This window comes from Medicago sativa, chromosome 5, assembly GCF_051527215.1.
Source record: "Medicago sativa cultivar Bolivia chromosome 5, Bolivia_mono, whole genome shotgun sequence".
In the NCBI taxonomy this organism is placed as follows: Eukaryota; Viridiplantae; Streptophyta; class Magnoliopsida; order Fabales; family Fabaceae; genus Medicago; species Medicago sativa.
This window is the reverse complement of record NC_140753.1, coordinates 5,034,396-5,060,027: the sequence shown is the minus strand read 5'-3', so window position 1 is coordinate 5,060,027 and position 25,632 is coordinate 5,034,396. Positions and strand designations below refer to the sequence as shown.

Sequence of the window (25,632 nt, the reverse complement as noted above, 5' to 3'; positions counted from 1 at the left end):
AAGTTTATAAACCATAACAAATATGTTGTACTTATTTGTTTCCACAAGTTTTGCACAAAGATTTGAAAGCCCTTTCAACTTAGCAAATTTTCGGTCAGATCGAACATCTGTAACATAGTTCTTAAGTTGAGTGCGTAACGCCACTTTCGACACATCTATAAAATCATTTGGATAAAACTCAGTCATCCTCAATAACTTGTTCACATCAAAAGCTGCAAATGACTTTGCGAAACTCAAGCATGAAACACCGTAAAAGTTCAGTATTCTGCTGCTGCGTTTTATCTATTATAAAAAAAAGAGAGGAAAAAGCATGTGGAGCTATAGTCCACATTGCCCCAACATGGATCCGCCCCTGGTTACTTGTAGTTTTTATTTATTTATTGGAACAATTTCAATGCATTTTTTTTCCATAAAAATAATTGTTCTAATGCAGGGCAGACAATAATAATTATGGAAAATTATACCAATGGGTATTCTATAGATAGGGTACTACAACGCCCTTCCCCATGTCCACTTGTAAAAAAATACTACTCCCTCCGTGTCAAAATATAAGCAAAATTGACTTTTTAGATTCATTCATTTTACGATGTATGTAGTCCATATTATGAACCACGTACATCATAAAATGAATGAACCTAAAAAGTAAATTTTGCTTATATTAAAAAACGGAGGGAGTTTCATGGTCAACTATTTTCGCCTAAACCAATTCTCTCCCATTCGTCGTCCAATGACTCTAGATGAAGAACGATGCTAAAACAGTAAGTTGGAATTACTTGAGCAACTGAATTTACTTACATCTCTCACTCAACTTTGGATGGGTGTTAGTAGGACCAGTCCTGAATTTTCTTCCATATTCCATTGTGAAGGCACCCGAAAAGATCTTTCTTTCTCCACCCAATCATATTAAGCATGCCCATATATTATTTACCAATACCTAAAAAACATTCTTCGACTCCAAGAATGGACATTGTACAAAAAGAATACGATTATTATGGATCTTTAAAATATGAATTAAGTGACTATAAATTAAGATCCATGTTTCTAATTCTACACACGACACTTGAAAAATTAGTAATTAAAGAGAACATTTTTACACAATAGTGATGACATGCTGTCATTACGTAATTTTTAGGACTTATTGTGACATTTTGATAGAGTTCTCATGCAACTTATACTGATCTAGAGTGCAAAAAGCTGAAATATTGAAGTCTGTTTGAAGCAAATCGCGCCACGCCAATTTCCAGCCTTGCCGCGATTTCAGAAGCAAAATTACAACATCCCTGTTTGAGGGAAATCGCGGCACGCCAATATACAAGGCGCGGCGCGATTTTGATGGGTCAGGCCCAAAACTTCTATAAATACTGCACTCAAACTGAAGAACAAGGGTTACGATTTTGGAGAGCAAAGTGCGATTTTGAGACATCAGAGACGGCTAGAAGGGCGATTTCTTCAACCTTTTACCAATTCATTTATGTTTTATTTCAATCATTGATTATACTATTTGTAAACTCGATTATGAGTAGCTAAATCTCTTAGAGATTAGATCCAAGATGAATCTTTGTAACCCTAATTGACACATGTTGCTGTGAAACTCTATTTTGTTTATGAATTCAATTCTAGTTTATTCAATTCAATTGTTCTTAATGCTTTTTATATCTTGATCACATATAACTTGATTTTGTGAGAACGAATGACCACTGACCATGGCTTTCGACTTAGACCTAATTGAATTGTTCTAATAAACAGGGTTAGTCTAGGAATAGATAATCGTTTGTTAGTGATAATAGGTTAACGTTCGGTAAAACCTTCAAGAATTATTAGACCACCCAAGGGATTGGGGGCTGTAGTTTGAGAAGAGGGTTCTAATTCAAGGGATTGATTAGAGCTATTTTGTTAATCATCGTAAATTAGAAGAAGATTCATAACAAATAGGTGCAGTATACCAATTAGGGGAACTTAGAGGATTCGAAGGATCTGATCTCATCTCTCTCTATATTTTCTTAATCAAATCTATTTTCTTTTATTTGATTTCATAAAATCAAACCAAATCTACTGCCTAGTGGCAAAACAAAATAAACTTTTATACATCCTATTTTTATAACGCGATTGAATTATTGAAGTTAAAAACAGTCCTCGTGGGATCGATATTTTTACTACTTCGATAGTATTTGGTGCACTTGCCAAACGTCTATCAAGTTTTTGGCGCCGTTGCCGGGGACTGTTGATTTATTTCAACAAGGCAATTACGTTATAATTTAGGATTTCTGCAATTTAATTTTCTGTTTTTAATTTTTATTTTTTCTGTTTTAGTATTCATTTGATTAATTTGTGTTGTGCAGTGCTACAATGGTATTTTGCTGTTTATGCGAGGTAAAGTGAGCGCCGACAATCTCGAATTCAATCCAGAAATTGAAAGGACTGCTAGAGCACTCCGGAAAGCTGCCCGGTTGCAAAGGTTATCTCATTCCGTTCCACCGGGTGTTCGAGAACAAATACCGGAGCCACTCTCAACTGAATCTGAAACAACTGCTTCTCCTAAATCTGCTATCATGGGAGAACCTGCACCAAGACCTAAGCTAGGAGATTACGGGTTAGCAACTCATCGCGGTCAACTGACCCACACTTTTCAACCAGCTAACTCCGTAGCTTTCGACATCAAGACCACCGTCCTCAACGGTTTGAGGGACAAACAATTCGATGGGACTGAAGCTATGAGTCCATATGAACACTTGAGCCGCTTTGCTGAAACTTGCGAGTTTTGTGTGCAACCAGCCACCGTGACCGAAGCACAAAAGAAACTAAGGCTATTTCCTTTCAGCTTGACGGGAAGAGCAAAATATTGGTTGTTAACAATACCAAACGGGACTGTCCAAACATGGGAAGAGTTAGAGCTGAAGTTCTTGGAGAAATATTTCCCTATGTCTAAATATTGGGAAAAGAAGATGGAGATCTCTAACTTCAAGCAAGGGGAAGGTGAATCATTGTATGATGCTTGGGAGCGATTCAATTTGCTTCTTAAGAGATGCCCTAATCATGAGTTCACCGAGAAACAATATCTCCAAATCTTCACTGAGGGGGTAACACCAAACACAAGGATGTTCTTAGATGCTTCCGCGGGAGGTAGTCTCAAGAGCAAAACTGATCTTGAAGTCCAAGCTTTGATAGAAAACATGGCTGGAAATGAGTATCGTGCTGAAGCTAAGAAAAAGGAAAGAGGAGTGTTTGGGGTGAGTGAACAAACTGCTATCCTTGCTAACCAAGCAGCTATGAACAAACAAATAGAGGCTCTAACTAAGGAGTTTTAAGGCTTCACTTTGGCCCACAAGCAACAACAGGTAGCTGCAATCAAGTGCGACTTATGTGGTGAAGAACATCCCAATGGTGAATGTGTACCAGAAGGATCTAGTGAGGAAGCTAACTACATGGGAGGATATCAGAGGCAAAATCAATACTACACTCCAGGAATCAACAAGCATCCCAATCTAAGCTACTCAAATAACAATGCTTTGAACTCTCAGATGCTTGCTCCTCCACAACAACAACAAAGAAAGCCATCAGCTCTTGAGGAAACTATGATGAACTTCATGAAGATGACTCAAGGCAACTTTGAAGAGATGAAGAAAAGTCAAGAAGCTGAAAGAAAGAACAATGAAACTTCTAGGAAGATGCTTGAAACTCAGTTGGGGCAATTAGCTAAGCAATTGGCTGAACAAAACAAAGGCGGATTCTCAGGTAACACTAAAGAAAACCCTAATAATGAGTCTTGTAATGCTATTGAATTGAGGAGCAAAAAGCTTTTGACACCTTTAGTTCCAAAAGCTCCAAAGAAGGTTGATGATGTAGTAGTTGAGGTGGAGGAAGATGGTGAAGTTGAAAAAAATAATGAGGGTGTAGTTGAAAAAGAAAATGATCATGGAGTAGTTGAAAACGAAAGGAAGAAAAAATAGAGGGAGAAAAAAGTGAGAAGTTAATAGATGAGAATTCAATCTTGAGGAAGTCGAAGAGTCAAATCTTGAAAGATGGAGATAAACCACAGGTTATTCCATCATATGTGAAGCTTCCATACCCTCACTTAGCCAAGAAGAAAGAAAAGGATGAAGGTCAATTCAAGAAGTTCATGCAACTTTTCTCACAACTTCAAGTGAATATTCCTTTCGGTGAAGCTCTTGATCAAATGCCATTATATGCTAAGTTCATGAAAGACTTGTTGACTAAAAGAAGGAAGCCTAAGGATGATGAGAACATAGCACTTTCAGAGAATTATAGTGCTATTCTCCATAAGAAGTTACCACCTAAGCTGAAAGATCCTGGTGCTTTTACTATCCCTTGTTCCATTAGACAGGTAGACATTGGTAGAGCTTTATGTGACTTGGGAGCAAGTATCAACTTGATGTCTCTTTCAATGATGAAGAAGCTTAATTGTGGGGAACCAAAACCAACAAGAATGACCATTACTTTAGTTGATCGGTCAATCTCTTATCCTTTCGGTGTGCTTGAAGATGTGCTAGTCAAAGTTAATGATTTGGTGTTTCCGGCAGATTTTGTGATCTTAGATATGGCTGAAGATGAAGAAATGCCACTCATTCTAGGAAGACCTTTCCTTGCAACTGGTCGTGCTTTGATTGATATTGAGAAAGGAGAGCTAATGTTGAGATTCCATAAGGAGCAAGTCGTGTTCAATATATTTGAGGCAATGAAGCACAAAGATGAAAATCCCAAGTGTTACCGGATTGACGTTGTTGAAAAAATAGTTGAAGATTACTCTAATGAACCTCAACCAACACAACCTCTTGAACGTGCAATTATGAATTCTATAGCAAGTTGTGATGCTGATGAAGATCTTGAAGTAAGTAATTGTGTCAAGCAACTTGAAGCAAGCAAGCAAGAGTTGGGACCGGTAAAAATTGAAGAATTAATGGGTAAGTACTCTATGGATGCTCCTACTTTGAGTGGAGAAGGAGAGAAAAATCCAGAGTTAAAAGAACTCCCTTCTCACTTGAAGTATGTTTTTCTCACCAAAGATGCCTCTAAACCAGTAATCATCAGCAATACCTTGACACCTTTGGAAGAAGAAAAATTAATGAGGGTGTTAAGAGACAATCAAGGAGCTTTGGGGTGAAACATTTCTGATTTGAAGGGTATTAGTCCAGCTTATTGCATGCACAAAATACACATGGAGGCTGAATACAAACCGGTGGTTCAACCTCAAAGGAGACTTAACCCAACAATGAAGGACGTGGTGAAGAAAGAGGTGCTGGAGTTACTAGATGCAGGTATGATCTACCCTATCTCAGATAGCTCATGGGTAAGTCCAATTCACGTGGTGCCTAAGAAAGGAGGAATGACGGTGGTGGCTAATGAAAAAAATGAATTGATACCCACCCGTACTGTCACTGGTTGGAGAATGTGTATAGACTACCGGAGGTTGAATACCGCAACAAGAAAGGATCACTTCCCATTACCATTCATGGATCAAATGATTGAGAGATTGGTTGGCCAAGCCTTTTATTGTTTCTTGGATGGGTATTCGGGGTATAATCAAATTGCAGTGGCTCCGGAAGATCAAGAAAAGACTGCCTTTACTTGTCCATTTGGCTTGTTTGCTTATCGAAGGATGCCCTTTGGGCTGTGTAATGCGCCGGCGACCTTTCAAAGGTGTATGCTCTCCATCTTCTCTGATATGATAGAGAAGAACATTGAGGTATTTATGGACGACTTTTCTGTTTTTGGTAAGTCTTTTGATCAATGCTTGTTCCATTTAAATGTTGTACTTAAAAGATGCACCGAAACTAACCTTGTTTTGAATTGGGAAAAATGTCATTTTATGGTAACTGAAGGTATAGTTTTGGGACATAAAATAAGTGCTAAAGGCATTGAGGTGGACCAAGCTAAGGTAAAGGTTATAGAGAAACTTCCCCCACCTGTTAATGTTAAAGGAGTAAGAAGTTTCTTGGGGCATGCCGGTTTCTCTCGGCGTTTCATAAAAGACTTTTCTAAAATTTCCAAACCCCTCTGTAACCTCTTGGTCAAAGAAAACGAGTTTAATTTTGATTCTGAATGTCTTAATGCTTTTTCTTTGATTAAAAACAAGTTGGTGACTGCACCAATAATCATTGCACCCGATTGGGATTTACCTTTTGAACTTATGTGTGATGCAAGTGATTATGCTGTTGGTGCAGTCCTAGGCCAACGCAAAAACAAATTTTTCCATGCAATTTACTATGCAAGTAAGGTTTTAAATGAAAATCAAGTTAACTATTCCACAACTGAAAAGGAATTGCTTGCTGTAATCTTTGCATTGGAAAAATTTCGTTCTTATCTAATAGGCTCCAAAGTCATTGTTTTTACAGATCATGCAGCTCTTAAATATCTCTTGACTAAAGGGGATTCAAAGCCTCGACTGTTGAGGTGGATCCTATTATTGCAAGAATTTGATCTTGAGATTCGTGACAAGAAGGGAGTCGAGAACGTGGTAGCTGATCACCTCTCAAGGCTGGAGAATGATGAGGTGACAAAGAAGGAGAAGGCCATCAAGGCCGAGTTCCCCGATGAACAGCTGTTTGCTATTGGAGAAAGGCCCTGGTTTGCTGACATGGCGAAGTTTAAGGCCGGTAACATAGTTCCTGATGATATGACCTATCCTCAGAGGAAAAAGTTCTTCAAAGATGCGAACCACTACTTGTGGGATGATCCTTATCTGTTTAAGGTACGTACTGACGGTTTGATTAGACGTTGTGTTGCAGGTGAGGAAGCACATAATATCATGTGGCACTGCCATAGCTCAGCTTATGGAGGCCACCACAGTGGAGAAAGAACAACTGCAAAAGTTTTGCAAAGTGGATTTTGGTGGCCCACCCTTTTCAAGGATTGCCACGACTTTGTCATAAGATGTGACAGATGCCAAATGACAGGTAACATATCAAAGAGAAATGAAATGCCCCTAAAAGGAATCATTGAAGTTGAACCATTTGATTGTTGGGGTATTTATTTTATGGGACCATTCCCTTCATCTTACTCTTATCTCCATATTCTAGTTTGTGTTGATTATGTAACAAAGTGGGTTGAAGCGATACCTTGTGTTGCTAATGATGCAAAAACTGTTGTCAACTTCCTTCAAAAGAATATTTTCACTAGGTTTGGAACCCCTAGAGTATTGATCAGTGATGGGGGGAAGCATTTTTTCAATAATTTTCTTGAAAATGTGCTAAAAAGGTATAACATTAAGCACAAAGTTGCAACTCCCTATCACCCACAAACTAGTGGTCAAGTAGAGGTTTCAAACCGACAGCTGAAACAGATTCTGGAGAAGACAGTTGCGTCAAATAGGAAAGATTGGTCTAGGAAATTAGATGACGCACTGTGGGCATATAGAACAGCCTTTAAGACCCATCTTGGGTTTTCACCCTATCAGTTAGTTTATGGGAAGGCATGTCATCTTCCAGTCGAGCTAGAACATAAAGCTTATTGGGCCATTAAGGCCTTAAATTTTGATCAAGTAGCCGCTGGTAAGAAAAGACTTTTGAAACTTAATGAACTTGAGGAGATGAGGCTTAGAGCGTATGAAAATGCGCTCATCTATAAAGCCAGGACAAAAAGGTATCATGACAAAAACTTAGTGCCTAGGGATATTAACCGTGGACAACTAGTTTTGTTGTATAATTCCAGGTTGAAGCTGTTTCCTGGGAAGCTCAAGTCAAAATGGTCTGGACCATTCTTGGTCAAAAGTGTGTCACCATATGGAGCTGTTGAACTAGTGACACCTGAAGGAGATCGAATTTTCAAAGTGAATGGACAAAGAGTTAAACCATACCTAGGTGGCGACCTACCAAAAGAAAGGGTGGGACTCATTCTGAAGGACCTCTAAGGATCCTTAGCAGTCAAGCTAGTGACGATAAAGAAGCGCTGAGTGGGAGGCAATCCACTAGATTTACTTTGTTTTCGATTCATTCTGTTTTTATTTTCCATTCAATGTCAAAAGTCCGTAAACAACTTATTTCCCCTTTTGTGATAAATTTGCACTTGTTTATTATTAATGAATTTGTTTTGTTTCATGTGACCTATTCCAGTTTAGTAACAGTTGTTTGATGAAACGGTATTCCAAAAGTTCTAAAGGAGGGGTGACTTGATTCAAAGGCGAAGTGTACGGCGTTGTTAGGTAGTCACATACTCCCAGAAATCTCAGCCATAAGGTTCATTGCCAAATTTTGTTTTTTGATTTACTTATATTTAGATTAGTTTTCCATGCAACTACATTTCTAGAACTTGCATTGTTTCTCTATTATTGATTGGTCTTTGTTAATTACACACTGAGGCAAAAGTGCTTGGTCCTGTGAGCCTTTTTGAAGCCTACCCTGTTTTCATTTGTTGAATTTATCCTTTCTTAACCAATTGTGAGCCGGTAGGATTAGAATTTTTTGTTCGGTGACAAACTACAAATGAAGCCTAGAGCCTTTTTAGGATGATTACCTTGAAATTTTAATTTGAGTTAGGCTATGTAGGATGTTGCTTGATAATAAGTTTGGGGTTGCCTTTGGAATTTGCAACCTACTAAGTTTGGGGTGGGGGTACTAGAGAACAAGTGATGAAAAATGAAAAAGAATGAAAAACATACACACAAAAATAGGTGTATAAAAAAGAAGATGAAAGAAATTGAAAAAGGGGCACACAATGTCATATCCGAGTAACTTTAAACTCGATGTGTCCCAAGCTTTTGATAAAGTTATTGAAAATGTTCTCTAGGTACCTAAGTTTTGTTTCAAATAGGGATTGGGGGATTGAATCTTGTTTTACACTTGTAGGAATGCCTAACTCAAATTTTGTGTAGCCTACTTATCCAAATATATCCCACCTTTCACCTAAGCCCCGTTATAACCCTAAAGACCTCAAAAGCGTGTAATGATATTGACTTTGATTGATGTTTAGAAACTTTTCAAGCGTATGGTAATATGTAGACCTGCATGTCGACTGGTAGAACCCTATTTCAATTTGATGCGAGGAGTTGTGAATTGGTGGATGCGAACAAGTCAAACTAGCTCATCTTTAGCTAGAAGGAGAATGAACTTTTGGGTACTATCGTTTTGTCAGGTAACTGTTATTTTACTGTCGTTTGTCACTGTTGCAAGCAAATTCCTTGAGGACAAGGAATGGTTTAAGTTTGGGGTTGTGATGACATGCTGTCATTACGTAATTTTTAGGACTTATTGTGACATTTTGATAGAGTTCTCATGCAACTTATACTGATATGGAGTGCAAAAAGCTGAAATATTGAAGTCTGTTTGAAGCAAATCGCGCCACGCCAATTTCCAGCCTTGCCGCGATTTCAGAAGCAAAATTACAACATCCCTGTTGGAGGGAAATCGCGGCACGCCAATATACAAGGCGCGGCGCGATTTTGATGGGTCAGGCCCAAAACTTCTATAAATACTGCACTCAAACTGAAGAACAAGGGTTACAATTTTGGAGAGCAAAGTGCGATTTTGAGACATCAGAGACGGCTAGAAGGGCGATTTCTTCAACCTTTTACCAATTCATGTATGTTTTATTTCAATCATTGATTATGCTATTTGTAAACTCGATTATGAGTAGCTAAATCTCTTAGAGATTAGATCCGAGATGAATCTTTGTAACCCTAATTGACACATGTTGCTGTGAAACTCTATTTTGTTTATGAATTCAATTCTAGTTTATTCAATTCAATTGTTCTTAATGCTTTTTATATCTTGATCACATATAACTTGATTTTGTGAGAACGAATGACCACTGACCATGGCTTTCGACTTAGACCTAATTGAATTGTTCTAATAAACAGGGTTAGTCTAGGAATAGATAATCGTTTGTTAGTGATAATAGGTTAACGTTCGGTAAAACCTTCAAGAATTATTAGACCACCCAAGGGATTGGGGGCTGTAGTTTGAGAAGAGGGTTCTAATTCAAGGGATTGATTAGAGCTATTTTGTTAATCATCGTAAATTAGAAGAAGATTCATAACAAATAGGTGCGGTATACCAATTAGGGGAACTTAGAGGATTCGAAGGATCTGATCTCATCTCTCTCTATATTTTCTTAATCAAATCTATTTTCTTTTATTTGATTTCATAAAATCAAACCAAATCTACTGCCTAGTGGCAAACTTTTATACATCCTATTTTTATAACGCGATTGAATTATTGAAGTTAAAAACAGTCCTCGTGGGATTGATATTTTTTCTACTTCTATAGTATTTGGTGCACTTGCCAAACATCTATCAAATAGCACACATGAATCATAATTCAATGTTTAGATTCATAAACTACTATAAAGTTATAAAGTTGTAATTACGGTGTGCAAAATTTTAATTTGACGTCACCGTAAAATTAGTTTACATTTATGTATTTTCATTAGATTCATAAACTACTATAAAGTTATAAAGTTGTAATTACGGTGTGCAAAATTTTAATTTGACGTCACCGTAAAATTAGTTTACATTTATGTATTTTCATTTTTGAAAACAATAGGAAAAAAAACATAAACAAAAAGAGTTAAATATATTTTCAGTCCTTGTTAAATTACGAGTTTTAAATTTAGTTCCTCAAAAAAAATTATTCACTTTAAATGCCTATTTACATTTTATAGACCATTTTGAGAACTAAAAATATCTATATTTTATAACAAGTTTTTAAAATAGGAAATATTTTTATAAACCGCAGAATTATAAATGATTAGAATTACCATTAAACTTTAATATTACCTAATTTTTTTTAAGGAGTTTATAAGCTCGTGATGCTACAAGGATTAAAAAAATATTTAACTGAGAAAGATAAAGACCAAAATGGGCCGAGACAACTTTTGTACAATGAAACCTTGGCCTTTGTCACATAAATATAGCCGTTGGATTCACAGAAAACAATAACGGCTACTTGATTATTCTACAAAAACTAGCCGTTAGACCCATTTTCCCAACTCATAAAAAACCTTCACTTCCTTTCAATATTCAAATCTACTTCAACACTCTCTAGATTCCTAAAAAATTTCCTTTTCAATCTGCGCTTCTTTCTCTTCACTTTCCTTTTTCTCTCTTCTCTCAAATCTCACAAAATCAAAAAGGTAAGTAATCTTTCTCATCTCATGTTTCTATTATTGCAAAAAATCAATTTTTTTTATAGTTCATAACTCCACAATTTTTGTATATTAATCTTTATATTTCCTTCAAATTAATATTCTTTTTATCTATGCAGGAAAACCCTTTATACCCAATTGATAAAAAATGAATGATCTAATGACAAAATCATTCACCAACTATGTTGATCTAAAAAAAGCAGCTATGAAAGATGAAGTTGATTTAGAAGCTGGTCTTCAAAAACAAGGTGGTGTTGAATTAATAAGATCTTCACTGACCCATTTGGAAACTGATATGAATCTGTTCTTGGAAGAGGCAGAGAAAGTAAGAACAGAAATGGGTGAAATTCGCGATATACTAACAAAGCTTGAACAAGCAAATCAAGAGAGCAAGAGTCTTCACAAAACTGAAGCTTTGAAAGCACTGAGGGAAAGAATTAATACTGATATTGTAGCTGTTTTGAAGAAAGCAAAATGTATTAGGACTCAACTTGAAGAAATGGATCGTGCTAATGCTGCTAATAGAAGACTCTCTGGACTTAAAGATGGTTCACCAGCAATTTATAGAACCAGAATTGCTGTTACTAATGGCTTGCGTAAGAAACTCAAGGAGCTTATGATGGAGTTTCAGGTAGTTACCCTTGTCAATTTCTCTTCTGGTTTTTTTCTTTCTGGATTCAAATTAATAATTTTTTTTTGAATTTATGTATCAATTTTAAGGTTTTTAGTATGCATATTTGTGTAAGAAACTCATGGAATATGCATATCTGTGTGCCTTTTCTAAAAAGCATCATTGTTTTTTTTTTCTTCTTCTAGTGTTAGTATGTTGTGTATCTTGTAACATTACAATCATCACAATTTATGAAACCTTGTATATTACAACAGGGACTTAGGCAGAAAATGATGAGTGAATACAAAGAAACAGTAGGGAGAAGGTATTATACAGTGACAGGGGAACATGCTGATGAAGAAGTAATTGAGAAGATAATTTCAAATGGAGATGATGAAAGTTTCTTAGGGAAGGCAATACAAGAACATGGAAGAGGAAAGGTTCTGGAAACTGTGGTAGAGATACAAGATAGACATGATGCTGCTAAAGAGATTGAGAAGAGTTTATTGGAACTTCATCAAATATTTTTGGATATGGCTGTTATGGTTGAAGCACAAGGTGAAAAAATGGATGATATTGAACATCATGTTCTTCATGCTTCTCATTATGTTAAAGATGGTACAAAGAATCTTCACGGTGCTAAACAGTATCAGAAAAGTAGCAGGAAGTGGATGTGCATTGGGATTATACTTTTGCTTATTCTGGTTCTCATCATTGTTATTCCCATTGTAGTGAGTTTCAGCAGTTCTTGAAATCCTTCTTTATGTGTAATATGAAAAATACAATATCTGATGTATTGATTCTTGTACTTTGTTCTAGTTTTTGTGTCTTTGACCTTTGTTGAGTTGTGTACGACTTATCGTCGTTTGAATTGCCTTATGTTATCATATATTGTGCTTAAATTTTTTTGATGATGCAATTCATCTTATGTTCATGTAAACTCTTTACAAATTAGAAATATAATAATTGTTCTATATATTGGTCATTACAATTTAGAAATAGAATTGGTCTTGTTTGATTGGTTAACCATAATACGAGACATGATCTTGTTTACAAGAAAAGAAAATCCATCCTTTGATTTTGATGAGGGTTTGGATCCATAACAGCAAAGCAGATTTACTCTGTTACCACTCTGACAGAAGTGCTTTCATATTCAGTGGCATAATGTTTTTCAGTTAGATTATGTTTTTCAGTAAAGAATAGTGTTGTAACTTGTAATGTACCTCTTTGAGGGTATGCAATAACCATTCAACAATAGTGTTGTAATGTGCATCTTTGTGGGGGGATATCTGGTAACCATGCATGTGACGGTATAATAAGCGATTTAACAATAAAAGCAAATTAGAAATCTCGTATAGAATACTATTTCTAATGCCACAGATACAATTGATTAAGTATTCTATACAATCTCGTATAGAATACTATTTATAATAAGCGATTTAACAATAAAAGCAAATTAGAAATCTCGTATAGAATACTATTTCTAATGCCACAGATACAATTGATTAAGTTAAATGTTTCAAAATTTGATGTTGGTGGTTACTTGGTTAGAAACATAACCATATGTCACTAAGAAAGATTCTCACACCTTTTAGTAAAAGATGTAGAGAAGAAAGATAAAAAGATAAGAAAAAGAAGTAGGGGAAGAGAAAGTAGGATGTGTGATTTGCAATATAAAGAAGGAAGAAAAAGAAAAGAAAAAAGGAAGAGAAACTGGTACATATAAAGAAGGAAGAACAAGAAAAGAAAAAAGGAAGAGATTGGTACATATTATTGTAAAAAATGACAATCATTATTGTCTACAATGTGAAACCAGATGAAGATTAAACGGCTCATATTTTTCCTCCACAAATTTGAAATGTTAGTCGTTATATTTTCATCCAATGATTCAAATTTGCTCACGTTACCAAGTGGTATTTTGATTAAGTCTAGGTTTAAGAGACAGAAGATATAAATATGATGGAAGAGAAGTGTAACAAAATAAATACTCAAAAAGTGAACAAGCAATTGTCTTAAAAGATGGAACAAGCACTTTGGTGTAAACCTAGAAATAGAATTTTGTTTTCCAACAACTAGTTTTTTTTTTTTTTTTGACAAGTCCAACTACTAGTGTTAGTGCACGGTGCAGAAGCTAGCAGTGGATATAGAAAAACTCTGCACAATTATCCTGAAATCAATAGATTCATAAACTCGTTCACTGAAACTAGATTGATGAATTCTAAACAGTAATTTCACATTCTTCAATACAGAAACCTTTTCAATACACCATAAGAAACACCTATATTACACAAACACCCTCAGTATAATTTTTGTATACATCATGCATTAAAGAGAACACACACGACCAAACCTAGACTCTGAAGAAGAGAGACTTTTCATCAGTTGAGGGAAAACATTTACAATACAGTTGAACAAGTACAACAGACCAATTTAAGGAGTTTCTGCAGTTCGATGGCTTGAGGCGAAGTGATTAACCAAAGTGAGTGTGTTGCTGGTAACTTGAGCAACATTGACAACCCTGTCCTTGATGGCAGCCTTAACAATTCCATTCATGGAAGGACCAGCAAAGCCATCAAGACAAGTGTTATCATCAGTAAGTGCAGCACTGACCCAAGTCTGCACGTTGTTCATGTGCCACACGAAGTCCTCTCCAACAGCATGACCAATACTGCCTAACTCCCTAACCGATTGGCTAAGACTGTCCAAACTGTCACCCATGTTTTCTATGCAGTCTTGTACGGCTCTGTACTCCCTTGGCTTGATGCCTCTTGCCTTTGATATCTTCTGTACAAACGATGCACTCGATCGTGTCCTGGATATGCTCACTGATAGAGCGGTTATCGTTAGTTGTCGCTCGCTTTGGCCAATCACGCTCGCATACCCCATGAGACATTGAACGCATAAAACAGGATAGCGAGTAGCTCTACATGAGGACTTGATGAACTCTGATGGGGTTATAGAGGATTCTGCAGTCACAAGGCTCATGAGGACCAGCAAATAAACCCCTGCTCTAGCCGCCATGTTTACCAGCAATATAGTGATATATGTATCTAAGTATGTATATATGGCTGTATCATATGGTCCTCTCGCATATATAGTATTATTATAGGAAATAGGACTGTAGGAAGTGGGAAACATGTATTATTGTATCTATGTGTGAATGTGTATGGATTGCTACCGTATCCCACTTTCTTTTTAAAAAAGGAAAACATTGGCAGGTTATCTTTAAATTTGTTAATATATTCTTTTGAAGATATCTCTTCTTTTTTGACAAGTTTTAAAGATAAAGTAACTTTTATTGACATGTTTTAAGTGGCACTGCTTTCCCCTGAAAAAAATCTGCTTAGCCGCATCCTCCTAGTGGTAAACGTTATCTAAAGGATGAAAAAACATTAAAAAAAAAAAGACCAAAACAACTCAAAGTGACTACTTTTAGTACCAAATTATTAAATATTTACTCAATAAAATTTAACATTCTATCTAATTTGTCAATGTAAACCCACTACTGACACTTGGTATAATTCATCATCCATCAAGCTTATGTTCAGAACATTTAAGTCATGAAGGAGAAAAATTGAAATCACTCAAAAACAGAACCAAATTCTCAATTAACAGGATGTTTATATTGTGATTTTAAAAACAATTTTACCAGCTTTCCAACTAAAGATACATAGTCGTACTAGTATTTCAAAATTTACAACTCATTTACTATGATATCATAGCAAAGAAAGTATTATATATCGCATATTTGATACAATTATCGACGGCACAATTTTCCAGAAATGGTGATAATAAAGTAAGAAACAAAACATACATATACACTAAACTGTAATGTATTTGAGAACAGCCCCACGGAGCTTCTCCATGTATTCTGCAGCTTGCTTCTGCAACAAGGAAAATAAGCACTAATCTCAATATCACTAATAAAGTATGTGCACCACAAGTTCTGTTATGTTCAAACATAAACCATGTTCAGTAAATTAAATCTGGCAATTTATAACTTTTATGTTTCTAGTTTCGGCAGCACAAAAATATGCTGTACTCTAAGAAGGGTAATGAGTTAAAGATTATAGCTGGATGATACTGGAATTATCCTGTTTCAAAATTGACAATTCCACACACAGATTCTGGTAATCGGATGAAAAATCATTCAATTGATATTTTACCTGGTTGGCACCATGTGCACTTGATATGTTTTCATCAAGAAGGGCCAACAATGATCGATTAATCTCGTTGCGCTCAACCAACTCCAGCAACTGTATTGAAGATAAATTAGACCTAGTTTAACTAGAACAGAAGTACAAAACCGATACTATCAACTATAAAGAACTGTGAACATTAATTTACATACAGTTGTTTTGACATCCTTTGATGTCAAGATTTTGGTTAGGTTTTCCTTGGCTTTTATGAGCTGAGCTTGCATCTTATCATAGGCATCTGCATAAGCAAATGGGAGCAACCGAGCAAGGAGTAAGCTTGCATTATAAGTAGTTTCTAGACAAGTATTTATTTCTCGTTCAGATTGACCAATTGATCAAATAGCCAATTTGGTCCTTGAAATGGTACGGTGTCGACAGTTTAATCCTTCAAATTGTTAATATATCAAAACAGTCCTGGATATTGAAAATCACTGATCATGATTCTTTCTAACTCAGTCAATTTAGATCGTGAAATAGTCTGAAAATGACTAATATGATTGAGAATTTTCAAATCCGGAGATCATTGTGAAATTTTCTTAATTTCAAGGACAAAGTTACCAGCACCCTACAATTTCATGAACTAAATTGGCGATTCACTCTATTCGGATTCCATTTTCACAAACCTGTTCCTTCTTGTATGGCCTTCTCTAAAGCCTCCAGCTCAGTCAATCTATCCTCCGTAAGCTGCAGAAATCATCATTGTAAAAAGGACCAGACACTAGAATAATTTATTCAATGGAAATAACCAACAAAAAGAGTCAGATACCTGCGTTTTGTTAACAGCAAATCGAAGCTGTCCTAACTCGGATTTTAATGCCAAAAAGAATTCGTCGTTTAATCTGCAGAACTTAAGAGTCACAGTGCATTGATATAAAAAACAGACTCAATACAACAGAATATATAGATGAATTTCATTAATTTGAAAAGTACTACGAACCGTGGTCTCATTCTTGCAATCTCAAATTCAATCTCCTGAGCTTCAGTGTCAAGTAAGTATTCAATGAGGTCTTGTGGAGTATCAGGGACATCACGAGACTAAGCAAATGAAAAATAACGGACTAAAGCATTGAACCGTCATAAAATAATAAAGGCTACAAAGAAAGAAGCATTCAAGAAATGAATAAACAGTCAATTTAGTCTCCAAAGTTTCACGCCCTCTCCAATTTAATCTCTAAATTATATGAAAACTTGTCATTTTAGTTCCTAACAGAACTACAATCTTAAATTTAATAGCATGGTGGATTATATATACTTTATAGTCATATATCAACGCACTAGATTAGAGTAATAATCATTTTGGTCTCTAAATATTCGAGGTGATGTTACCATAGTCTTTGAAAGTATCAAAGTTACAAACACAAATTGACTATTTGAAAACACATTCAACGACTAAACTAACTAACAGAAGACACAATCAAATACCAAAATTACTAAGAAAACACACATTTATGAATGTTTATGAAATTTTGACTATTATGATAACGTATCACACGTTTAAGTATCAAAATGACAGTTTACAAAATAAAGTAAACTTACATCACGAAGGGCTCGACGACGTTCTTTCTCTTCACGGACTTGACGCTCAAAGGCTTCTCGAGCTTCAGAATCTTTCTCAAGACGTCTCTTAAACTCAAGCCTAGCAAGGTGGCCAGTATTGGGCCGGCCTAGTACACCTTCTGGGTCCTACATCAATCAATCAATCAAAATTTTGAATCAACAAATAGTTAGTTAGTTAGTTAGTTAAAGTTGAAGTTTAGTTAAGTTACCCAATCAACAGGACCAATAGGACCTGGACCAATACACACAATAGTGGATTTGCCTCTGCTCCATAAGTTTCGAAAACCAGAAGTAGCATTCAAACTTCTTGTTGTGGCTATGCCAAAGTTAAGCGTAGCCATTTATTTAAGTTGAAGGAAATAAAACTATCTATTCTATTCTAACCACCTTGCTTGCTATGGTTACTATCTTCAATTCAATCAATCAGATGATGCGTTATCTGTTATACTGAATATTGCTAAATTTCCAAGGGTATATATGTCATTCAGTTATTAGTAAATTGTTCGTTGGTTTTTCAAATGGGTCATTCCAAACGTTTAGCCCACTTATTTGATTGGCTACGTTTTGCCAACCACACCCTCCTAGGCGCTCGGAGCAGCAATGTTCATGTGAGACTATCATTTCATACTTGATGAATACCAACATTTTCAACAAGGGTTTGTTTGGTAAGACACTTTATTGAGCTTATAACTTATGTCTTATAAGCACATTTAAATAGAAAAGAGTCATTTGATAACATCAATTTCTCATGAGCTTATAGCTTATTAATCTAACCATAATTTTATTAAATACTTCATATTCAATCAATTAATCCGTTATAAATTAGTTTATTACCTATTCACAATTATGAATTATTTAAAAACTTAATGGTCTAGTAACAAATTATTTAAGAATTTAATTCATATACAACATCATATTGTAAAGATTTTCTACACTATATAATTATAACCGTCAAATCATCATACAAATGATTTGACTTTAATCGTAACTAATTCTAAAATCACAAATGAACAGTTGTGATTTATAGACAATGTAATTTTTTTTACACAAACAATGTATCGAAGTTAAACTCATGGATTAAGTGTTCATAAACTCAATTAAAATATAAAGACTCAAATATAAATTATGAACAATATCAATCATCCAATTGCAAACTTTTTAATTAAAGAGACTATTTACAAAAATGTTATTTTGATACAAAAAGTTGACTTCTAACACCATATACTATCCTTAAAAAAAAAAACACCATATATTAAGTTTTATATTTTTTTAATTAATTCTCTCGGTCTCTCTCAAATAAATCAACACTTAAATTTGATGTATTTTATAAAGTTTATGAAAGTTTGTGCAAGTGTTACTAAAATAGTACAATATTTAATTTAACTAAATAATCGTGCGTATGCTTTTCTTCCTAATTAATCAAATTTCAACTAATTATAATAATTCATATATAGTTGAGGCCAACCTAGATTGTTTGTTTTCTTTGACAGGTGGCCTAACTTGATTGTTCAATTATTTCAACCAATAAAAAATTCTAATTTTTTATTGAGATTTTTATAGTATTCTACACATTTATCCACAATTTCATTAAAAACATTCAAAATTTGACTTAAAAATAAGGACAAAAAGTAGAGTCCGGATCTGCTCCAGTACTAAAAGTTGTCCAGTTCCCAGTTTTCTGTACAGATGCATGACACCTTGTGAAAAACAACTCAATGGCCAGGAATTAAAATATGATAAAAAAGCTTAATCTGCTTAATTACAAAAAAAAAAAAAAAAGGAAAGCATCCGCCCCATGTTGTTACGCTCGTCTTCGCACCTTCCACCACCGTCATACCTAAGTGCCACCATGGTCCATCACCATTGATGCATAAGTGTCACTGCCATACTTCTATGTTCTTAGTCTTCTTCTTTCTCTCAAATTCACTATTTTGATTTTACAATTTTTTCTCAAATCTTTTGTAAAGTGGTATGACAAAATTCTCAGATCTTTCCCCCAAAACGCTCTGCAATTTTCTCAAAGAGCAATCTTCAATTTGTGCAACAACCAAACCATTTCAATTTTAAATCTAAAAAACAACAAACAAACCCAGAAACAATATTTAACCAAACCATTTCAATTTTAAATCTAAAAAACAACAAACAAACCCAGCAACAATATTTAAGGATAATCTTTAATTTTGTCCAGTAATCATTAAGGTTTTCGAGGACAGAGGGAAAATGGCAGCACACAGAAGAAATCGCCACGGTGAGGCGGCGAGGAAGCAAGGAGAGACGGCTACAACAATTTGTTTTGGACAGAATCTCATAAGGGGAGCCTTTAGCGACTCATTGTGTGTTTTTAATAAACTCAGCTGTTGAAATTTAAATTGCCACGTGTCGTACATCCGTGAAAAGAACTGAAAAACTGGACAACTTTAGCACTGGAGCAGATCTAAACTCCAAAAAGTAGTGATTGAAAATTGTATAAAGACTAAAAGTACAAAAAAAATTAGAGAGACTAAAATGAAAAATTGATATATCTATAAGGATGAAAAACAAATTTAACCCTTTATAAAAATACAAGGAACATACTTTTTATTGATTTTGGAATAATCATGCTTTAGAGACATTCAATAAGCTGAATGATAAAAAAAAAAATCACCAAATCACCGCCAAGCTCACGTCATTCATAAGCAAATTCATCTTGAACCATTTTTTACTCTCGAGAAATATGATTGATACGAATACTCTATAAAGAGATATACTAACATATTGTTTGATATAAATGTTTAGGTAAGTTGAATTTTTACCCCAAAATAATAAAGATATCAAAAGTCACAAAGCTCATAATGTTGATATATGTACTAACATATCATCTATCAACAAAAAAAGTTATCACATCAACAACAAAATTTAAACTTCAATCCAAAACATGAACCGATTCTTTACCAATTGTTACTACTACAGTAGAAACTTTTAATTTAATATTCGGTAAATTAATAAACTCTCTAAAATAATAAATTTATCCGGTCCCGACTTGGACCAATGTAAAAAATTGAAAAACTCGATAAAATAATAAGATAATAATTTTTTGGGAGATCCCTTTATAATTTTCGGTCCCAAGAAAATCATAAATTAATAATTCATAGAAACTGAAAAAAAATGTATTAAGAATACATTGAACACATTTGTTCCTCTTGTTTACATTTACTGTACTTCAAAAGTCATTATTGATTTCCAATGCATATGAACACAGTAGTTGCTAATTTACGTTGAGTCACAAGGTTCACTGCAACGTAATTCTAAGAGGCATAGACTAATTTGCCTTTTTGTTTGGTATGTACAATATAATTACTTAAAAACTCGTTAAATTAATAATTATTAATTTACCCATAAATTAATAACTCTCTAAATTAATAAATTTCTCCGATCCTAACATTATTAATTTATAGAGTTTTAACTGTAATACAGTGAAACGCATGAGTATTAAAATACAACAAAAACATACTGTAACTTTCATCAAATTTTATTCCGTAATTTGTGATCAGACTTATGTTTGAATGGACCGCTAAACCTAAGAAACGATCTCTAAAACTCAATCAGTCAAGACAAGTAGCCAACCACGCTCACTTTCAGTTGATGTTTGTCTTAGATTCACCATCTCCATTATATTCTTCCTTTTCTGGCTCTTCCTAGCTAGTTTCAGCTTTTACGATGGTCTCTCATCAGCGATGAAACGTTTTATCAGACAATCATTGAGCCAACCAAGAATAAATTAAACATGCCCATGTAGAGGCTAATAATTGTGCAATTCATTTGACAAATTACAGTATTATATTTTGAATAATTTGATTTGACAAATTAAGATATATGTATATAAAATTTGATTCCACCAGCCTTTAGCCTATAGAAATTAATTTAGAATATCCTCCATTATGTCCATCTAACAACTAGCCAAAAAAAAGATGCTAAGGATCGTCATTAACAAGTTGGTCAATCCATGTTGGAGAATTAAAAACATATATGCTCCTATAAGACTTTTCTTGTTTGGTACGCACGTCAAAAACAGTCTCCTATCATTTCGTTTGAACCAATCAATGCTTCAATATTACCAGCATGTCTTGATGAGTAGATCAAAGGTCAACATCCATTTTTGTAGCATAATAATCGTTAGGTGTCAAGGGAGGAAATCATCCCATTTGAGTAGTACTTCTTGATTATTAGAGTTGTCTCCCATCTACCCTCTTAGTCTTACTCATATTAATTCCTTTTCCCTTTAGTTCTACTGATTTGAGGTAATCATATTTAAAATGTGATATATACAAATCGATGAGAATTTGAACATTGATTTAGAATGGGTTATGATACATAGACATGCAATACACTCTTTGACACCCACACAAAAATCTGACACGTGGACCCCGTACAAGCACACTTTCTCTTTTCTCTCCTCTTCTCTCTTCCTAGTGCATGGGATGTACAAGGGTGTATGAGAATAAAAGGTGTTTATGTAACATTTTCGATTTAGAATATTGCACGAGTTTAATCTCTTTCACTATATAGTTGATCTCACTCATACTAAGTTTTTATAATAAAAACTTGTTAAATATACCAATGACTTAATTGTACTTTTGACCACTATCATGTCAAGATTGTGCGATTTTAATCTCGTACACATTTTGAGCAATTTTGACGCTTTATATTTGTACCTTTGTAATTTCTTTTAGAATTTATGCTAAGGTGACAACATTTATTAACGTGACAACATACTCTTTGTCAATGACTATTCTTTTTTGGAAAACCTTATTGACCATCGTTAGTGAGGTATCTCCTTTTAATCACATTTTTTTTCATTTACAAAGATTAGACTCGAGACCTCGCTTAAATAGAAAACCTTATTGACCATCGTTAGTGAGGTCTCTTCTTTTAATCACATTTTTTCTCATTTACAAAGATTAGACTCGAGACCTTGCTTAAATAATGAGTTCAATTCCACTTGGATCAATGTAAAGTTGGTATTAAAATGAGAAATTGTAAACACATATAAAGACAAAGTAAGAATATTTTTCTGATAGTAGAGAATCTCCCCAAAAACAGCTCCATCACACACTCTCTGGTTTGCGGTGTCAATCTTTCTTGAAAGGGTCACATGCTGATTAATTAATAAATTGAAGCAAAAAAATAAACAATTCCAATGAGGCAATGAGAACTATATATATCTCCACCAAACCAAAGTAACAAACATTCATTTTCAACATAAGAAATAAAGTGAAACATAACAAAATGGACAATTGCAGAATGTCTATTATGAGGATGATGGTGGTTTGGTTGATTATGTTCGTAATTAACATAAATGTAATTAGCTTAGTAGATGCACAAATGCTTCCACCTTGTGCTGGTGATAAGATGTTGCCATGCACAGACTACCTCAATTCCACTCATCCACCAGACATTTGCTGCAATCCAATTAAGGAAATTTTTGAAGCAACCCATGATTATACATGTTTCTGTCAAATTTCAGTTCCTGGCCTACTCGAAAGTTTTGGTGTTAAACTAGCTTTGGCTGTCAAAGTTGTTAACTCATGTGGTGTCAAATTCGATCCCACCTCCTGCAAAGGTACCATATTACTCATATATATGTGTGAAATTTTAAAAACATGGACACAATAGCATATGAAGCTTTGGTTAAATATATATCATCCAATTATTTTCGGTACAATAATTTTGTTTTACTTTATTTAAAAAATTAATAAAATTTTAAAAGAATTTTGTCTACGGTACCAAGTATCTCACCAAACTTCAAGGTACATAATACCATTTTTGCTTGTTCAAAAAACTTCAAAGTACATAATAATTTACTTCAATATAAGCAAAAAAAAAAAAAAAAACCTTAACTAAAGCATTGATGTCCTGATTATTTTCTACTAAAAAAGAAGTTCTGAATAAATTACCTTTACGTTTTGGAAAATTGCAGCTTCTTCTCCAGGTCTTTCTCCATCATTGCTGCAACCTCCAGGTAAAAAGCCTCTCAATTTCTCTCTGTCTTTATTTTTGGGATTACCAAACAATTCTTAGGACTCATTTGAATTGACTTATTTTGAGTTTATGAATAATTTTTTATATTAATGTACAAGTTCTGTAAAAAAATGATAATTCATAAATTCTTACTAACAAAAATTGTATCTTTAAAAGTTGTTGTTACATAAACTAACTTGACAAACTTATGAATAATTCATAAAAATTTAGTTATTTGTATAAACTATTTTGCCTAAGTTTAAAAATAAATCAATCCAAACAACTTTTACTTACAAAGTGACACACCGGTGGCTGAGTAGTTTTCTTTAAATAAATAGGAGTAGCATCTCGTGAATTTGCATTGTGTTTTGTGATATAGTGAAAAATAATTCCATTAAAAAAATAAGGAAAAAATAATTTTAAGATAATAGTTAAAAGACAGGACACAATTAATATTATTAAATAACTTGTTTTTTTACAAAACACCCTATATTTCAAATAGAAATAATGTTATTTGAACAACTGTATCTATAATCTTTTTTGAGGGAACTGTATAATCAAAGAGTACAAAACAATGGATACATTGACACGGAAATTAAGTCAAACAAAAAATTATTTCAAAAGTCTATATCTATATCCAGAAGTCCTAGCTCAACTGGCAAAATGTTGAAATTGTTAGGCCGGATGCCATGACCGGGGTTCGAACCCTGGTTCCTCCACTTGTGAGTTTATAATGGCTTTGCCATTTCGTCTATTTTAAAAATAAAAAAAATTCTCATAAATATGGCCGCCTCCACAAAGGTATTTTTCTAGGGAAAATAACATACTTTTTTCTTCGGTTCGCTTGGCTTAAATATATATTTGGTCTTTTATCTTTTCTTTTTCAATCATTTTAATCCTTTATCTTTTTAAAAAGGTGATATTTTAGTCCTTATTTTCATTGGTTTTGGTATGTCAAAAAGACTAAAATATCACTCTTTAAAAAGATAAAGGACTAAAATAATTTAGAAGAAAAGATAAAAACCAAAATGATTTAGAAAAAAGTTAAATGACCAAAATGAATTTTTAATAAAAGATAAAGGATCAAAAATATATTTAAACTTTTTTTTTCTTTTTGAGAGAATAAAAATAGCATACTTGTCTTGTGAGATTTGTTATCATATGCATAAAAAAAGTGGAAAGTATTGCTAGTGTTAGGAACATATGCATGTCAACTTCAGATATTTCAATTTTTTTACAACATGCATTCCATTGTTTTTATAATGTTTAAATTATTAAAAAAAATTGAAGAAAAAAAATTGTACAAATAAATTACATAATCTTAAAATTTCATATTTTCATAAATAAGATAATTATTCTTTAAAAAAAAGTTAATTATGATTTAACAAATAAATTATTGTTAAAATGTAATGATGTAAAATTATTAGCCGGGACTCATTTTAAAAAAAATGGTGTGCATGTGGGAGTCACATAAAAATTCTCTTAGTAAAAGTGTTATTGGAGATGCTCTAGTAAAATGTATACAAAATCACCAATATGATCCTGAGTTTTTACGAATTTGCAGCAACACGTGGAAGTGATGACGGAGGAGCGGGGATGATCACCTTCACTGGACACTACTTCATATTGTTGTTCATTTGGGCATGTATGTTGTTTCATTAAGGAGAATTTCTTGCTTGGAGACAAACTCCAATTTTAAAAATTTGAGATGTAACTAATTTATTTATCTTTTAATTTTTTTTCATTATTGTGTGTGTGGCAAGCTAATTTTATTTGTATTGGTGTGTATGTAAGACTACCTCTTCGTTAAGATCAAGAAATTGACATTTTTTCCACGGACAACTATCTAAACCAAAATTGTACTATTTGATATTATTATTTTTTCATTATTATTGAATGTGTTTCCATGCATTTAATTTGCTCATTTTTCATTTCTATAAGCTTTATTCGTCTATTATGTATAGGCGTACTGAGAACAAATCCTCCTTGATTGTTGCCTATGACACTATGACGACATCATCATTGTTGACTTTCCTTAACTTATGCATGACCATTATTATTTAGGATCAATTGTAATTACTTAGTATAGTTGACATACCATATTTCTACAGAATTATTTTTCCCTACTGTAATCACAATTCAATGCATTCAATTATATTGTAAATGCATTTGATT

At 33.9% G+C, this 25,632-nt stretch overlaps 3 protein-coding genes, 1 non-coding gene and 1 pseudogene across 5 annotated transcripts; 2 read left to right on the top strand and 3 right to left on the bottom strand.

Moving 5' to 3' along the window:
- Nucleotides 1-2,934: 2,934 nt before the first annotated feature.
- On the bottom strand, nt 2,935-3,040 carry LOC146919397 (small nucleolar RNA R71). Its single transcript, XR_015013059.1, has one exon. It is a non-coding gene; the product is annotated as a small nucleolar RNA R71 (small nucleolar RNA).
- Nucleotides 3,041-10,971: 7,931 nt separating this feature from the next.
- SYP111 (syntaxin of plants 111) lies at nt 10,972-12,680 on the top strand. The gene is made up of 3 exons (XM_085712750.1): nt 10,972-11,082; nt 11,214-11,725; nt 11,980-12,680. The coding sequence occupies exons 2-3, from the start codon at nt 11,243-11,245 to the stop codon at nt 12,454-12,456; spliced, it is 960 nt and encodes a 319-aa protein (XP_085568876.1). The 5' UTR covers nt 10,972-11,082; nt 11,214-11,242; the 3' UTR covers nt 12,457-12,680.
- A 1,189-nt stretch (nt 12,681-13,869) lies between these two features.
- LOC146919395 (21 kDa protein pseudogene) lies at nt 13,870-14,766 on the bottom strand (annotated as a pseudogene). The gene has a single exon (XR_015011488.1). The product of XR_015011488.1 is annotated as a 21 kDa protein pseudogene (transcript).
- A 539-nt stretch (nt 14,767-15,305) lies between these two features.
- On the bottom strand, nt 15,306-17,877 carry LOC146919394 (dimethylallyl, adenosine tRNA methylthiotransferase). Its single transcript, XM_085712748.1, has 8 exons — nt 17,670-17,877; nt 17,440-17,586; nt 16,841-16,938; nt 16,670-16,742; nt 16,527-16,587; nt 16,056-16,141; nt 15,871-15,960; nt 15,306-15,588 (listed from the first exon to the last, which is right to left on the bottom strand). Exons 1-8 carry the CDS (start codon nt 17,799-17,801, stop codon nt 15,526-15,528), a joined length of 750 nt encoding a protein of 249 aa, XP_085568874.1. The 5' UTR covers nt 17,802-17,877; the 3' UTR covers nt 15,306-15,525.
- A 4,792-nt stretch (nt 17,878-22,669) lies between these two features.
- Nucleotides 22,670-25,294, top strand: LOC146919393 (non-specific lipid transfer protein GPI-anchored 8-like). The gene is made up of 3 exons (XM_085712747.1): nt 22,670-23,059; nt 23,417-23,458; nt 25,022-25,294. The coding sequence occupies exons 1-3, from the start codon at nt 22,726-22,728 to the stop codon at nt 25,117-25,119; spliced, it is 474 nt and encodes a 157-aa protein (XP_085568873.1). The 5' UTR covers nt 22,670-22,725; the 3' UTR covers nt 25,120-25,294.
- The last annotated feature ends 338 nt before the right edge of the window (nt 25,295-25,632 follow it).